At 43.0% G+C, this 17,494-nt stretch overlaps 1 protein-coding gene across 1 annotated transcript; it reads left to right on the top strand.

Moving 5' to 3' along the window:
* The first annotated feature begins 11,393 nt into the window (after nt 1-11,393).
* Nucleotides 11,394-16,294, top strand: C7H1orf53 (chromosome 7 C1orf53 homolog). The gene is made up of 3 exons (XM_038541755.1): nt 11,394-11,654; nt 14,592-14,693; nt 15,945-16,294. The coding sequence occupies exons 1-3, from the start codon at nt 11,409-11,411 to the stop codon at nt 16,014-16,016; spliced, it is 420 nt and encodes a 139-aa protein (XP_038397683.1). The 5' UTR covers nt 11,394-11,408; the 3' UTR covers nt 16,017-16,294.
* The last annotated feature ends 1,200 nt before the right edge of the window (nt 16,295-17,494 follow it).

Genomic DNA, 17,494 nt, shown 5'->3' with positions numbered 1-17,494 from the left:
ACGATTTGTGAAAATGAAGATAATTATATATCTACTACCCTAAAATGTTGTGAGAATTAAATGAAATAGAGTTTCTGAATGTACATTGAAAATTATATAAGATCGTAAATGTCTACTAGGGCATCTCTACCATATACAACATTTAGATTGGGTGCTGCAACAGAAACTCATAGATATGACTCCATTCTTTAAGGTTATGGCTCCTTGTGGAGAAGACCCACATAATTATTCACGTCCTGAGGAGGTATGAAGAACAAAGGGCTATAGGGATAAGTCAGAGATGGCAAATATAGCTAAACACATTTCCTATCTACTTTTACATCTTGGTAAGGCGATATGGCCAGTGAGCAAAGCCACTTCCAGGCTGAGACGGTCAAGTACCTTCCAGTGAACTTAGAGGTGATCTGTTAGAAAATAGTGCACCAAATGACGAAAGAAGACTTAATTCCTGCATCACTATTTGAAGGAGGGTTGACCAGGAGAGGTGACCAGACACATCCTCAATGAATTTTACATGAGTAACAAATAAACTTTGATTGTGTAAATTCACTTAGACCTTGGTATTGTTTGTTGTTGGTTGCAATTAGCCTCCTTGGACTAAAACATGGAATTTAAGAGAGTGTTGCAGTCAATCATTGATGTAATACCAATTACCTCAATATTCAGTAGGCTGAAGCCAACAACCACTTAAGTTGGTCCTGACTCTATGGGCAGCAATTTGGGCAGGCCCAGTTAAGCCGTTCTCTTCTCCCTAGAAGTCACTCTTGAGGCTGTATTCATATGGCACATTTCCTGGGGCTGGGCCTTACTCACATGACTGTCAGTTGGTGCTGGATGTCAGCTAGGGTGCTTTGACTCTTCTTCTCCAGACCTCAGCCAAATCCTAACACGGGCTCGTCTGCATCATGATCTCAGGCTTCCAAGTAAAAAAGGGGAAGCTCCATGTACAAATGCTATTCAAATAGCTGCTTGTGTCACATTTGCTAAAGTCACACTGGACAAAAGTAAGTAGTATAAAAGTTCCAATTCAAGAGGGAAAGCTCAACCCCACCACTTAGTGGGAGAAGATGCAAAAATCACAAAGTGAGGGAATATGAGTATATGGATAGGGGGATTCATTGAGGTCAGTTTTACAAACAAGCCATCCCAAAAATGGAGATTACATTATTTACATATGTGTGGAATTTTTGAAGGGAGAAATGGTATTTTAGGTGGGCCTGAAAAATATTTTATCAGACTTAAAACAACAATTTACTGTCTCAGAGTTTAGAGGACAAGAAGTCCAAAATCCAGGATGGCTGCACTCTCTCTGGGGGATCTAAGGGAGAATACATTCCTTTCCTCTTCCAGCTTCTCCTGGCTGTCCCGGCATTCCACGGCTATATCACTCCATGTCCACGTGGCCTTCTCCTCTCTTACAGACACTTGTCATTGGATTTAGACTCTTCTCAACTCCCAATCCCCTGATAATCCAGGATAATCTCCTCATCTTAAAATCTTTAGCTTAATTGCGTCGGAAACACCCTTTTCTTCCCTGCAGGAAGGTGATATTTACAGATTCCAGAGATTAAAACATGGACATATGTTTTGGAGGTCTGCCATTAACCCACTACAGGTCTAAATATCAATTAAAAGCAGAGACTGAAATCAGATCTAAAAAAAAGATCGAAGTCTGTGATGCCTATAAGAAACACGTTTTCAATAAAGACCCAAATAAGTTAAAAGTAAAAGGATCGGAAAAGATACACCACACCAACACTTACCAAAACAAAACAACAAAACAAAAAAAAACAAAAACAACTGGAATGATTATATCAATATCTTACAAAACAGATTTCAGAACAAAGAAAAAAATCAGAAATGAAAAGGGGCATTATATAATGATAATGGGCTAAATTCATTAAGAGGACATAACAATCCTGTATGTTTATGCATCTAACAACAGAGCTTCAAAAACCCATAAAGCAAAAGCTGAAACAAGTGTAGAAATAGGCAAATCCAAACTAATTGTCAGAGATTTCAATACTCTTAACAATTGATCGAAAAAGTAGAAAATTAGCAAGGACATAGAGGACTTGAACTCACTGACAAACAGCTCGGCCTAATTGATATTTATTGACTATTCCACCTAACAGCAAAATACATGTGCCATTCCGATGTGTGGTCAAAGGAAGGTTGGGAGGAAGGGATTACAAAAGGGCATAAGGAAACTTTGGGGTGATGAATATGTTCATTATCCTGTCATGATGATTTAATGGGCATATCTTATCAAACTGTGCCCTTTAAATAAGTTCAGTTTACTCTATGCCAGTTATACCTCAATAATGCTGTTTTCTAGAAAAGAGATAACCAGACTAACACATACCTACCTGATAACAGTTATGTCCATGTTTTGGCTTTTGTAAATAATGCTGCAATGAAAATTGGAGTGCAGACATATGTTCAAAATAGTGATTTCCTTTGGATATATACCAAGAAGTGGGACTGCTAGGTACATTTTCAATTTCTTGAGGAACCTCAATACTGTTTTCTACAAAGGCTGTATATTTTATATTCCTGCTAACAGTGCACAAGGGTTCCCTCTCCCCCACACCTTCGCCAACCCTTGTAATTTTTGTCTTTTTTGACAACACTCATCCTAAAAGGTATGAGGTACTACCTCATTGTGGTTTTGATTTGCATTTCTATAATGATTAGTGATGTCAAGTACCTTTTCATATGCCTGTTGGACATTTTTATGTCTTCTTTGTAAAACTATTTAATCCTTTGCCATTTCTTAATGGGTCTTTCGGTTTTCTGCTATTGAGCTGTAGGAGTTTCTTCCATAATTTGGATATGAACGCCTTATCCAATATTTGGTTTGTAAATATTTTCTCCCGCCACACAGGTTGCCTTTTCATTCTGTTCATTGTTTCCGTTAGCTGTACAGAAGGTTTTAAGCTTGATGTCGATTTTTCTTTTATTTAATTGAAAAATGTTTAATCATGCACACAGCTAACAAGGTTTTGTCATTTACTAGTAAAAAAGTAATAACTGTTCAACCAAGCTAAGCCTCATGCCATAAAGGACTGATAGTAAGATAACCACGGAACTACTGAGCAGCTGGGAGCTAACATACAAGAGAACTGAAAACACAAAAAAGCACTTTCCTGGTTCAATGGTAACAGCAGATTGTGAGCCTGGCACCATGCCAGATGTTCTGTATACAATATCTCATTTAACATTCACAGCAATTCAGCTCTGAGAGAATTCTCACGTTCTACAGAGGAGGAAGCCCAAGGGTGGAGAATTCAAGTAATCTCAATGTCACCGAAGTAAGAAATAGATTAAGATTCAATACTAGGAATTGAACAACACTATTTCCACATGCTACCACGCAAGGATTTATTCATTATAAATAAATATAAATATAAATTTATTATGGGTCAGGTGCTGTTGATAACAGCAGAATTAAACGGCAGGCGGAATATATATATTCCTACCATAATGGGATTTAGACTGGTGGATGAATTATTCGATTATATTCCACACGTACCACGATTTCAAAAAAAATCCCAATACGGACAGAGCACTGTTGCCGTGTGGTGCTCAGTCAGCCATGGTATTTTGATTTTTCTGTGATTACTGCTCCTACGATGCAGCAACGCCATCTGAAATGTGCCATCAGACGATATCATCAGATAGAGCAACTGGCGCTGATGACACCCTTGCAGATTATACGAATATGACAATTCACATGGCGATATTACAGTTTAACTACACGTGAAAGATTCACATTCCACAGGATTTCAAAGAGGCATCAATTTTACACCTGTAGAAGACCTAAAGGGGCCGTGCGGCCTGTGTTGATCGCTGAGGCATATCAGCCGGGCCCACCACTGGGAAGATATTAACATGTATCATACTCGGCAGACTAGTCCTACACGTCAATGTCATGGGTATTTGACCTGAAACTCAGTGTGCCTTTCATTCCAGTCATGGAACAGTGGGCATGCTCTTCTCCCTCAGGCAGCAACAGGAGTGCAGAGAACAACGCTCTGATTTGTATGTTGTATGTACGGCCTTCACCAAGATCTCCTTACAACTGTGTTGGTGTGTGGGAAATCCTACAAAACGGTGGCTGCCCATATCATTTTAAAATCACAATACTAAAATAAATAAATAAATAAATAAATAAATAAATAAATAAATAAAATCACAATACCAACCCATTTTTTTTTGTAATAAGGTAAAAATGGAATTACATACTTGCTGGGTTTTTGAAGTAATGTTTTTCTGCGTGCGGATTACATTGTTAATATTGAGTATACATGAGAGTAGGTTTCATTTCTAATACTTGCATAACAAAAGGGCCAGAAGTAATTAGTCTGGATATTTTATGTGACAGTGATTGTGTGCATGTACTTTATAATTGGAATGATTGTTCGGGGTTAACAAGGCCGTACTTCACTGTCAACACAAACTTACTTCATTTGAAACGCAGCCCATATACTGCACTTACCATTAATTCAATGACCGTTTGGGGGGAACTTACTAAATAGATTGCCAAATAAAATCATAGTTACCTTATTATCTCAGTATATTGTGTCTCAGAACAATATCCTGGAAACAACTGATGTGTTGATAAAACTCAATACTGATTCTGAACTAGGAAATAATAAGGGGGAAGGCATTTGTATCATTTCTTTACTACGTGACTCAGAGGTGAGGTTTTGTTCCCATTATTCATTCACCCACTCATTTCAACAAGCATTTCTTGTGCAGCCTTTCCTAAGTACTCGTGCCACTGGGCAATTACAAAGATAATTAAGACAGTATTTACGCTTAAAGATTTTACAATCTGGCAATTCACAAAAAGCCCTCAGGAACATAAAACTATACAACAAGAGGGGCACCTGGGCGGCTCGGTGGTCGAGTGTCTGCCTTTGGCTCAGGTTGTGATCCTGGGGTCCTGGGATCGAGTCCTACATCGGGATCCCTGCAGGCAGCCGCTTCTCCCTCTGCCTATGTCTCTTCCTCTGTGTGTCTCTCATGAATAAATAAAATCTTTAAAAAAAAAAAAAAACCTATACAACAAGAAAGTACAGTGTAACATGTTTTGGATAAACTGGGAGTACTGAGGTGGTACACCCAGCCCAGCACAGCCTGCAGAGGAGCCGGAGAAACCCTAAACAAAGAGAACAGTCAGGGAGAGTTTCCCAGAGGGGGCAACAGAAGGGCTGCAGATTTAAGGACGGGTGTAACTTCACCAGTCCAAAAAAGATAAGGGTATTTTTTATCAGAATAAATAGCACATACACTTATGAAACAAGAAGTCTCTGGCATTCATCAAAGGAGCCTGAATATAGAATAAGCCCTCATTATTTATTATTTACATCAGTGAATCATTCAGTCCTGGTTGTAGTCACGGGGTAAGAAGTGATAATGAACTGAACTAGAGCAATGATGGGGGCAAAGGAGGATCGGTTTAGATACAGACAAGCAAAACTGAAACTGGTAGGACTTGGTGATTGCAGGGGAATATGTGGGAAGACTTAAGGGTCACTCTAAGATCTCTGAATTAGATGAATTGTTGGATGGCTGTATCTTTAAAATAGAAAATAAACAGGGATGATTTCAAAGGGGATGATGATTAAGTGCATTTTGGATATGAAGAGTTTGGGTTTTGTTTTGTTTTTTTAAGATTTTCTTTATTTGAGAGAGACCGAGACCCAGAGAGATCCCAGAGGGAGAGGGAGAGGGAGAAGCAGACTCACCCGCTGAGCGGAGAACCCGATGCAGGGTTCGATCTCAGGACCCCGAGATCATGACCTGAGCCAAAGGCAGACAACCCACTGAGCCACGCAGGCTCTCGGAGTTTGGGGTATTTTTAAGTGTGTATGTCCAGCAGGTGGATGGATAGATAGGTGTGTTGCTCTCATACACAATTACTCTGAAGCAGAGACCATTAGCATATATGTAATAGATTAAAAACCTAAGCGTAGATATACTCAGGGAAATATTTTACAGGAAGAAGGGCTGAGGACTACGGAAGAAGGGGAGACGATGGACTGCTTTAAAAGCAACATGCAATTTTAGTCAGGTAAGTAGTGTCTAAGTGCACTGGCTTTAACCATCAAGTCATCCCTGACACTGTAAGTTGGCAATCCGGGTGGAACACAGAACAACTATTCATTAAAGAATGACAGAGAGGATGGAAGAGGTAAATGGCTAAGTTACTTCATACCGTGTAGCCCTTCTACAGCTCACCCAAGAAAACAAAACCAAAATAGGAACATAAGAGCCCAGTGGGGTAGTGCTCTGGGCACGTAGCAATTGGTGGAGGTGCATCCATTGTGAAGTCAGCGGGGGTTCGCTGGGCTTGCAAATAAAAATGTTTATAATTCCCCAAAGAATTTTCTAAGACCAGCTCTGTGAAACAAAGTGTGCTATTGGATGTCCCATTAAATGAAACAAAGATTCCCTATAGGCAACCTTAGGGGCATGTAACATTTGCTCTCAATCATAAGAATTGATAGTGAAAATGCACTCTACATGGAGCAGGACATGTCATAACACACCATTTGGCTATTTGAAAAACATCAAATACATAAATCAGTGTCCAAAAAGAACCGTGCAAAACCGGCAGTATATGGACAAGAAATCTCTGGGCAGCTCTGTGATTCTAGCACTAGTTTGTCCACTAATAGGGCAATACATTCATAATTTATTCAAAGGCAACACTTAAAATCATTTCGAGGCAGCATTTCAGGGACTTTAGATCAAATAATTTGATAATGTATGCATCTGTCCTATTTGTCAGTAAAATGACCCCTTTGTTCTTTAATAAATACAACTTCGAAGTTAGTGTCTTTATCATCTGGTTTTTTAAAGTATTTATCTATAACAAATCCTATAAATATTTTCAAATCTGCAAATGTATAGAATGTTAATTTAAAAATTCCATATGGAAAAAATAAATAAATAAAAAAATAAAAATTCCATATGGAATTTTTGGCTAGTAGTTAGGTATATGGATTTTTTTTATTATTTATTTACAGAGAGAAAGGGAGAGAGCCCACAAGACAGCAGGGGTGGGGGGCCGGGAGGGCAGAGGGAGAGGGAGAGAATCCCAAGCAGACTCCACCCTGGGCAAGAAGTCCCACCTGGGGCTTGATCTCATGACCCTGAGATCATGACCTGTGCTGAAATCAATAGTCAGACACTTAACCAACTGTGCCATCCAGGTGCCCCTTGGTATTTAGGAACATGTATTAGAGAATGAAGAACCGCTGACTCACTTATCCATTCGAAAATTCATTGTTTCTTATTCACTACGTGTCACAGTACCGTTAGAGGGGCCGTGGAGGTACAAAGATGAAAACGACATGTTATTTGCTCTCTCGTTTATGACTATTGGGAAAACTGCAAACAAAAAAAAAAAATCATAGGGAAAGCTAAAATGTAGCCAATAATTATGGGAGATCAAAAGAAGGATATGTAGAGAGGAACCAGAGGAACAATGAAAACACGTCTTAAATGACAAATACTAAATAGTCAAAGAATTGAGTAGGCTGGTAGAGTTTATTTTGCCTTTGCAAGTCACACCGTGGTGGACATTTGTTAATTGTGTCCCCAGTGTCACTACAGGCCATTCCCAGCCATGAGTTTGGGTGGGGTTGCCCCTTGGCAGCTCCAGGGAAAGGCCTTGCGTGGCTCATGGATAACAGGTACTCACAAAGACTGGCTCAGGAAAGGACACAGGGTGAAGCGATGGCTCTTAGGGCTTTGGGGGGCAGAAAGGCATCTTCTTGTTTGGGTGTTCATATTGAGACTCTCTTTTTAAGTGGACAAGGGTGAGAAAGGATGAAGCCCGAGGGGCTGGTTGCAGCCATCTGTCACCAGTGAGAAAAGAGCCTGCCTCAAAAGGGAAGTAGCACTGAAGAGGCATAGCTAGAAAATGGGGAGACTGGGCCCTGGTAATATTGGTGGGCCCTGAACCAAGTCATGCTTCCTGGTTTTGTGAACAAATTCCTTTTAAGGCCACCAGATTAAGTTGTGAGACCTGTATCTTGCAACCTAGAGAAGCCTAACGTAACTATTTAAAAATTAAGATAGGTGAAGCTTAGGGGGAATGCATTTCTTTGAATTCCTCTCCTCCTCCTCCCCAAAATAACCAGTAGGTTCGGTATCAACATAAACATCTCAAAGGATGGGAAGGATTATAAAATATATACAATCTCATGTTACATGCAGACGCATGACACAAAATAGCTCTTTCTAGAGCAAATCTGGATGTAAAGGCCTTGCAACTCAAGTGAGGACTCACTTTACCATTCGAAGGCAGAACGTTACACCCCTACTCCCATATAGTTCCGTCTACTGTGAGCGTAGAGGATCTAAGAAAATGTACACACCTAAGCCCTGAGGAGGCTTTTTTAAAGCAAGAGACCCAATGAATGAAACTTAACTTGATGTGAAATGACTCTGACCCTAAAGTATGAAGATCAAATGAAAACTGAAAGAGGCAGACAATCTATTCAGTGTCTAAATGATACCCAGTTATTAAATGTTCGGAAATTATTCGTAATAATACATTTTACTGAACTCTTACTTAGACCTCTGTCATTTTATTTTAAAAATAAAGTCTACGAGGATGTACACACAGGTAACCTGTGAACAGTACGAAAGAGCTTTCTCAGCTGTTTTGTGCCCAGAGGCCTTAACTGAAAAGGAAGATTTTTTAAAATAGATTTTATTTATTCATGATAGACAGAGACACAGAGAGAGGCAGAGACACAGGCAGAGGGAGAAGCAGGCTCCATGCAGGGAGCCCGACGTGGGACTCAATCCCGGGACCCCAGGATCAGGCCCTGGGCCGAAGGCAGGTGCTAAACCACTGAGCCACCCAGGGATCCCAGATTTTTTTTTTTTTTTTAAAGACTTATTTGGGCAGCCCAGGTGGCTCAGCGGTTTAGCACCTCCTTCAGCCCAGGACCTGATCCTGGGGTCCCGGGATCGAGTCCCACGCCGGGCTCCCTGCATGGTGCCTGCTTCTCCCTCTGCCTGTGTCTCTGCCTCTCTCTACCTGTGTCTTTCATGAATAAATTTAAATATATATATATATATATATATATATACAAATAAAAAAGACTTATTTGAGAGAGAGAAAGATAAGAGAAAGAGCATGAGCGGGAGGGGCAGATGGAGAGAATCCCCAGCAAACCCCACACAGCACAGAGAGGGACCTGGGGCTCCATCTCACGACCCTGGGAACATGACCTAAGCCAAGACTGGGAGGTGGTCACTTAGCCAACTGAGCCACCCAGGTGCCCCTGAAAAAGGATTTTTAAGCCTGGGAACGGAGGTGATATGGAAAGGTTCTGGTTAATCCAGTGATGTATGCTACTGAGTGATTAAAAAACCATTTTCACATTTTTTAAGGTATTGTTTTTAAATTTTGAAATAATTATAGGGCAGCCCGGGTGGTTTAGCACTGCCTTCAGCCCAGAGCCTGGTCTTGGAGACCTGGGATCGAGTCCTGTGTTGGGCTCCCTGCATGGAGCCTGCTTCTCCCTCTGCCTGTGTCTCTGCCTCTCTCTCTCTCTCTCTGTGTGTCTCTCATGAATAAATAAATAAAATTTTAAAAAAAGAAATAATTATAGATTCACAAAAAGTTGCAAAGATATAGAGAGGTTCCTTCTACTCGGTTTTCCCCAGTGGTTGCATCTTACATCCTTACAACACAAAAACCAGGAATTTGACATGAGAACAAGGTGTATAGTCCATGTGTAGACGTGTGTGACCATCATGATCAGATCACAGAACTACTGGGGCAGCCTGGGGGGCTCAGTGGTTTAGTGCTGCCCTCGGGCGGGGTGTGATCCTGGAGACCCGGGATGGAGTCCCATGTCGGGCTCCCTGCCTGTGTCTCTGCCTGTCTCTCTGTGTGTCTCATGAATAAGTAAATAAAATCTTAAAAAAAAAAAAGGAATACAGAACTATTTTATTAACACAAAGATTTCCCTTGCTCTGCTCTTTACATTCACACCCACCCCATCCCTCAGTACAAAGGTCTTGTAACTCCACTGTAAGATGAGTATTTATTTTCTATTTGAACCTGGTCCAGTCTGTTTCATTTCTGTAAAACACCGTTCCCATCCTTTGTTCCCATCCTTTGAATTCATGTCACGCTTAATAGGTCCTCATCCTCAATTTCTTTCTTTCTTTTCTTTTCTTTCTTTCTTTCTTTCTTTCTCTTTCTTTCTTCCTTTCTTTTCTTTTTTCTTCCTTTTCTTTTTCTTTCTTTCTTTCTTTTCTTTTTTCTTTCTTTTCTCTTTCTTTCTTTCTTTCTTTCTTTCTTTCTTTCTTTCTTTCTTTCTTTCTTTCTTTCTTCTTTCTTTTTTTTCTTCTCATCCTCAATTTCAAAGACAATGCAATCAACCCGCTCCTCCACTTATTTGTCTTATTCCAGAATTCGGTTCTGGAGAAGACACACAAATACACCTGACCTGGGGTGCACTCCCTTCTCAAGTCTGGGTCCACTTTTTCGTGTCTTTTTGCTAAGGGTCCCTCTTTGGTTTTCCTGGTTTCAGGCTCTTTTGTCACATCACTGGCAAGTCTCCAGACCCTGATACCTAATTTATTATTCCAGCATAAAGGAACCAGATTTCCAAAACAGGACTGACTCCACGAATTTATTGATTCGCTGGGAGATTCACAGTGGACCAATAGGGTTGGTTCCACCTACTAAGAAAATTCGAAATACACTTGCAGGGTTGCATGCAGATATCTGCATGCAGATATTTAAAAAAAGAAAAAGAGAAAGTGATGGCCCTATGGTGGCTTAGTGGAACTTCGGTGCAGCTCAGGAAATGTCTGGGCCACAGGGCTCAACCGTGGCCCTCAAGTCTTCAAACCCGAAGGGCACTTAGGGGCGCTTGCTCTCCGACCGCCTTCCCCGGAGCGCGGGCGGGGGCGCGGGCGGGGCGCGGGCGGGGCGCGGGCGGGGCGCGGGCGGGGCGCGGGCGGGGCGGGGCGGGGCGGGGAGGAGGTCGCTCCGCTGCAACACCTGCCGCCGCCTCCCGGCCCTGCGCTCACTTCCCCCCGTGCAGTCTTGCGGGGGGGCCCGGGGCTACGTTTACCTTGCAGACAGGAGCCACGACTGCAGGTTGGATTTTGCGACTACTGAGCCACGCGGAAAGGCCGCCTTCCCCGAGCCGGCCGCGCCTGCCCTGCGCCCCCGCCTGGGCCCCGCGCTCCCGCCTTCCCGCGGCCTCTGCGGGCGCTGCCGCGGCGCCGGGCATCACCGCACTCGTCCGTGCACGCCGAGGCCCACGGAATCCCCAGACCTCAGGCCGGCCCTCCGCGCGGCTTCCGGGCCGCCTCCGCCCGCCCCGCGCCCCCGGCCTCTCCCGCCGCCCGCGGCCATGGCGGCCCGGCGGGGCCCGGCGCTCGCGCTCGCCAGCCTCGGACGGCGGCCCGCGCCGCTCGGGGTCGGAGGCCGGTGCCCGCGGGCCCGCGGCGCGGCTCTGGGCTCCGCTCCCGGGGGAGGCCGCGGAGGCCCCGCGCCCCGCTCGCCGGAAGGACCGGCCGGCGCGGAGAGGCGCCCGGCGAGCGAAGAGTTAACGGCGGCCGAGCGGCGGATCGCGGACCTGCACGCCGCCGCCTGCGCGGTGAGGCCCCGCCCCCAGCCCCGCCCACCCGGCCCGGGCCCCGCCCACCCGGCCCGGGCCCCGCCCACCCGGCTCCGGCTCCGGCTCCGGCTCGGGCCCCGCCCCGGGCCCCGTGCGCCTGCGCGCCGCCGGCCGCGGGAGAGGTCGCTGGAAGCCCGCGCCCTGCTTCCTCCGGCTTCCGACGAGCCCTCGCGCTTCCCGCTCCGACCCTCAGTTCCCTCTGATGGGCAAAGAGCTAACGCGCGTCTGTATTAAATGTGGGTCCTTTGTGATCAGCGGCCGAGCTAAACTCCGGTCCCGGTCTGGGCCCCATCGGGACGGCGTGTGCGCGTGTGTGCGCGTGTGGGCGCGCTGGGGGGGTCCCAAGGCGTTGGTGGAGGACGCAGAGGAGCTGAGAAGTCACGGGAGAAACAGGCTGTGTGTTTGTCCTCTCGGTTAAACATTTAGCCATCCAATGATACTAATAATGCAAAATTTTTTTCTCTTTTTTTTAATGCAAAATTTAAAAAAAAAAAAACACCTTAATTTTTGCTTCTATCCTTTCGTCCCTTCTCTCCACCCTAACAGCACAGCTGTAAAGGAGACTCCAATCAGGCACTTGCTTTCTTCCCAGACCCATCTTGAGCTCCGTTGTCTTCTGTTTGGAGGGTCAGGCCATCACTTACCAGTACCGATATCACCATCATCTACCCCCAGAGTTGCTAACACCTCAGATTGTATCAGTTTGAAGGGAGCATTTTCATTCTCTTGAGAGAGCAAAAGATTTGTAGCATGAAGATGTAGAAAACGATGCAAAAGTAACCTATTTAATACACTCTGTGTGACCAGTATTTGATGTCTGGTGTAGGTACAGTTACCTGGTGATGCTTGAGCCAAGGGAGTAGAGAAGAAAACCTTGGAGATTTTCTAAAATTCTAATCCCACCCCACCCACTGCCAGTGAGTAGGCCCTGGAAATCCACTGTTTGGCTCATGGAAGAGTTGAAACCTCTGCATAAAGATTCATCAGGAAATGACTGGCAGCTTTTGATTGATCTTGTTTATAGTCGGTTAAAAATAACGTGTACTTTGTTGCCAATCATCACCATATACGTTTGGCGAATATATGCAAAAGTTTCATTCTTTATAGAGCAAAGAGCATGTGAAGACTGGTCAGTCAGCCTGGGAAAGGAGAGGGATTTTTTTCTCACTTAAGAAACCCACACTTGTTTCAGCAGTGTCTGTATCACAGGTGAAGTAGCTATCTGGGGACCAGAAGTGAATCCGAAAACAAGTCTGTGGTTTTGCTTTTTAAACAAATCAGAGCCCCCCCACCCCCAAGGGTCCTGTCCCCACACCTCCAGGCAGATGGGTCTCTTACCTTTCTCCCGGTGCTGATCTGCATCACTGAACATCTTGTTTGCCAGCCACCATTCTGGTCACATCTTTGTTGCCACTATTACTTTAGGCTCCTTTCCTGGGGACAAATGAAGTTTGTGTGGGCAGCCAACAAGCTCAAAGTTTTGCAATCAACACGGAGAGCAGGAGAGGCAGCACAAATGCAGGAGCAGTCTGTTCGTTAGGCTTCCAGGTTGCTAGATAATTGCCCTCAGAAGACTCTCAGAAACTATGAAAAGTGAAAAGAAGGCTGCTAACAGAACCCCCAGTGTTTGCTGGGTTTTCTTCCAAATCTTCAAACACAGGTTTCACAAGTAAAGAAGTAAGGTCTTGACAATTGGTCATTCTCAAGTAGTGTTTAGTGCCCCTGGTTTCATGTCATCTGCTTCTGTGGTCCCCAAAGATTTGAGCGGCCCTATGGACTGACCTTGACACTTGCTTGCTGGATTTCTGCTGCCTGGGTCTGGCTTTGCTGGAATACCTTAGTCTAAGACCTAGACTTGAACTCTATATGTCTTTTTGCTTCCTGCCTCATTCATGGAGCACAGTTGGTTAAATTTTCAAGCAGATCAAAATTGTTAGCCATTAAGGAAGACACCCTGAAGAAGTAACTTGTGGCACATACAAAAATATGTTAGAAGACATTCACAGGTCATGCATATTTTCACAAAAAGTTTCTATGCAAGAGTGATGCCGAGTTACTTCACGGTAAAAGGGTTATATAAAAAGCCCAAGAGACAGTTCCTCTGCAGAATCTCAAGGATAAATATCACCCACATGGCCCAAATCCATCGAATAGGCTGCATTATTTCCTTTGCCTTCACACAGTGTACTTGGGATACTTAAAAAAAAAAAAATGTTTGAATGTCAGTAGAGTATGCTTCCTTGACATCTGAAGTGGTAAAGTAGTAAACGTTACTTTTGATCAAACTTGCGAAAGCAACGAGTGTTAATATGTTAAAACAATACTTTTTTCACTTAAAAACAGAACTAACAACCGTCCCCAAAAAAGAAAATAGTGTAAAATGTGCCATGGAGTAACACATCATGAAGGTAAAGAAAAGTGTTCAATAATAGCAAGGTAATACTTTTCTGTAAGGACTGTTGGTTTTGATTAGCACCTTTTCTGTAAGTTTAAATCATTATCCACATATTTTAAGTACTGAAATTGCAACTGCAACTTCTGAGTGAAAGTTCATTTTCAGCCTCTTAAGCTCTTAAAGTCATCTAAATCACCTGTTATTAAACTTGTTACCTAGAAACTGAATGAAAAATACCTGAGCAGTGGCTACGTAGTTATTGGGTATAGAGGAGTTCTTGTTTTTCCATCAACTTCTCATTTTTCTCAAACTGTATATTTTCTCCTTATGTCACATAAAGTTGGATTGTATATAATGTTGGAATGCGTTCAGCCTTTAATTGCAAGTGCCACCAAAATTGCTGGGAAGAAGTTCAATATTGTTTAAAGAAAATGTTTGCCGTGTTTTATGAGTAGAAATTATGGTGAGGAGATATGGTGAATATTGAGATTAATGAATTGTTTTATTTCATTATTCTTCAGTCTGGCCAGTTAAACTATGTGGATCCAGCTACTGGCTATGTTGTGCTCACGCAGCTCGCCCACTTGGAGAGAGGTGAATGCTGTGGCTCTGCCTGCAGACACGTGAGTAGCAAACTCTCGCATTACAGCAGCAGTTTTCCGTGCTTCTGTAACTTTGTAAATACCTATTATTTGAAAAACAAGTCAAATAAAAAAGCTAAATAGACCTGGAGTGCACTTTTCACAAGCTACTTCAGCCAAGGACAATGAAGTCCTTAGGACCAACATAGGACCTTTAAAGTTAATGGAATTTTGTAGCATTTCACTGTGAGCATCAGCTCCTTGAAATGCTGTGATTTGAAATTCATGGGAGTTCTTTATTACAAGGAAACTTTTCACGAGGTTTCAAGTAAGTCCCGTTCACTAGGCAAGTACAGAGAGGGCAGGAAAAGAAATCCAGAATATTACAAACTAGATCACAGAAGGCGTTTTTGTCTTCACTAGTAGCTGAATAAATAGAAATTTGACCAGCATTGGGAAGTGGTTTTCCTTTAAATGATAATGATTCCTCCTTTCCTCCCTCCCTTCCGCCCTTTTCCCCTCCTTCCCTCCCTTCCTTTTTTTCTTCTTCCCTTCCTTCTCTCTCTCTCATTCTTCCCGTGGCTGTTCTGTACTCTAGCTTAAAAACAAACGTGGTTAACCTACCCCAAACTTAGTGGTGGACATTTCCTAAAATGTATATTTCAGTGGATCTATCTCTGTGTTCACTGATGAAGATGAACTAATCCTTCCCTATCTTGAGCAAGGAAAAGAAATAGGATCCGGTTTGTCACTATAACTTTTTAAAGGCATACTAGTAAGGTAAATTGTTACAGCGTTGAGGTTATAAACAGGCAACAACCTCTGTTTACAGACCACTTGGACTCTACGTTTGGGAGCAAGAAGGCATTATTTCCTTTAACTGACCCACTTGACAATTAAGGACTAAGCACTAAATGCATAGGTTGGTTGTAGCCAGTATTGAAAAATTAAGCCTTCACTTTTATGTGTGTTCCTACCTGTGCCCTTAGCTGTTTCTAATCAAATGCATAAGAGCTTTGCGTAAATTGAGGACTTGAGAATTTTCTCAGAGTGAGTTTTTGACAGTAGAACTCTTAAAGTTGGAAGGATGCATTTAGGAAGTGATTCTTGGACCCTAATTAGGACCATTTGCCAGAGGTTGCCATTATTCTCCTCTTAGTCTGCAGGACCCAATAGATCAAATGATCTACATAACATGATTAGCAGGCTCCTTTTCCACCATGAGAAGTGTTGTACTTTTTTCAAGATGCTTGTGATATAATTTAACCATAGTTTGTTTTATTTCTTCCGCAGTGTCCCTATGGTCAAGTCAATGTTAAAGATCCATCTAAAAGGAAGAAATTCAATTCGTATTTTTATGTTTGACAACAATTGCATCTCTGTTCTCCATCTGATTGAGCCTAGATTTAAAAACAAACACCCTGATCCAGAACTGCTCTGTGCTGTGAGTGCTTGAGCACTAGTTTAATCATAAGTACGTATATTAAAAGAACATCAATAAAATGAAAAAGCTAGCAAATGTTTGTGTGTTTCTGAAGTGGCACATTGATAGTTATTTTCCTTTCTTTTTGCTTCATTATCAGACACATATGTTGAAGAAAGAAAATAATGACTGTTCCATTAAATAAATAGAAGCAATCGGGTCACATTAGTCGCTCTCGATTTTTCTTATAGCCTCCGTTCGCCTACTGTTTTCTCCTCTGTGTTAGCAACCCAAGGGATGTTGCTGGCAAATACAAGAGTTTGAATGCATTCTTCATTTTATTTATATCTTGAGCTATAAGAAGATTGATATAATGCTATATTGTGCAGCATATGAGTGCCCAAGAAGTGCCATTCTGCATCAAGAAATGCTCTCATCTTCCATCTGTTCTCTCAATAAAAACTCTAAATCATTCTGACTTGGAGGTCAGGCCGCTTACGATGCCTCTGATTAGACCATTCTCACTTCTCTCCCCCACAGTTTCCTTCTCCATGTCTTATGGCACTTCCCAGACAAGTCTGCCTTAGGACATTTTATTATCTTTATACCCATTCCATTCACCACAGTGACACCTTTGGGCATCAGTATCCAACCTCGGTTAGGAGCCCACCGGGACTACTGTTTCTGCACTTTCTTCCCTGCTTCCCTCTGAGGACAATGGCCCTGGAAAGCCTTTGCCTTGCCGGTGGAAGCTGTTCAGTAAAATGAGGCTGCTGCCCATTGGCAGGCTGCCTCTACCCAGAGCTGACCCTCAGCCTTTCCTTCCAATAGAACCTGAAAGGCTCTCAAACATCTCAGGGGTCTTCCTTAGTCTCTGCCTGTGGCCTGAATACGAGTTTTAGAGATCTGAAGCGACCAAAAGATTCTGGTGCTTTCTCACATATTAAAGTAAAAGCCATTCTAAACTATCGAGTAAGTGAAAAAGAAGCCCAGCAAAGTTCTGATTTTCCCCTTGATTGTGATTTATGTTGTTATCTGCATGTCAAATATTAATTGCTTTCCCCAATTTTGCTAGTGCTCCCACTGTGGTGCCCTAAGTAACACTGCCATGGGCTTGTGAGGTGTTGGCAGCTGCACTGGATTTAAAAAAAAAAAAAAAGTCTTTGTGGTCTGGTGGTGTCCTCTCTAGAAACCATTTGGAGGAGGTGAATAGAAGAAGAGCGTCAGCATTGTGGAGGCAGTTTTATGGACTCCTGGGAGCCAATTTCCTTTCTATTCTCAGGTCAAGAAGCAACCAGATAGCTCAATGTTTTCCACTAGATTTGAAGATCACCAAGGCCATTTTCTGGGTGGGGGCTGGATGGTGCTTTCTTCAGCAGTCCCAAGAGGGAGAAGAGAGAGAAAAGGAGCCTGAAAAGGT

Source organism: Canis lupus, chromosome 7 (assembly GCF_011100685.1).
Source record: "Canis lupus familiaris isolate Mischka breed German Shepherd chromosome 7, alternate assembly UU_Cfam_GSD_1.0, whole genome shotgun sequence".
In the NCBI taxonomy this organism is placed as follows: domain Eukaryota; kingdom Metazoa; phylum Chordata; class Mammalia; order Carnivora; family Canidae; genus Canis; species Canis lupus.
The sequence above is the reverse complement of the archived record's forward strand: the minus strand, read 5'-3'. Positions and strand labels throughout refer to the sequence as shown.

Coding starts and splice junctions, on each gene's coding strand:
- C7H1orf53 (XM_038541755.1), top strand. CDS start 11,409: ATGGCGGCCCGGCGGGGCCCGGCGCTCGCGCTCGCCAGCCTCGGACGG. Junction 11,655..14,591: donor TGCACGCCGCCGCCTGCGCG/GTGAGGCCCCGC, acceptor ATTATTCTTCAG/TCTGGCCAGTTAAACTATGT. Junction 14,694..15,944: donor GTGGCTCTGCCTGCAGACAC/GTGAGTAGCAAA, acceptor TTTCTTCCGCAG/TGTCCCTATGGTCAAGTCAA.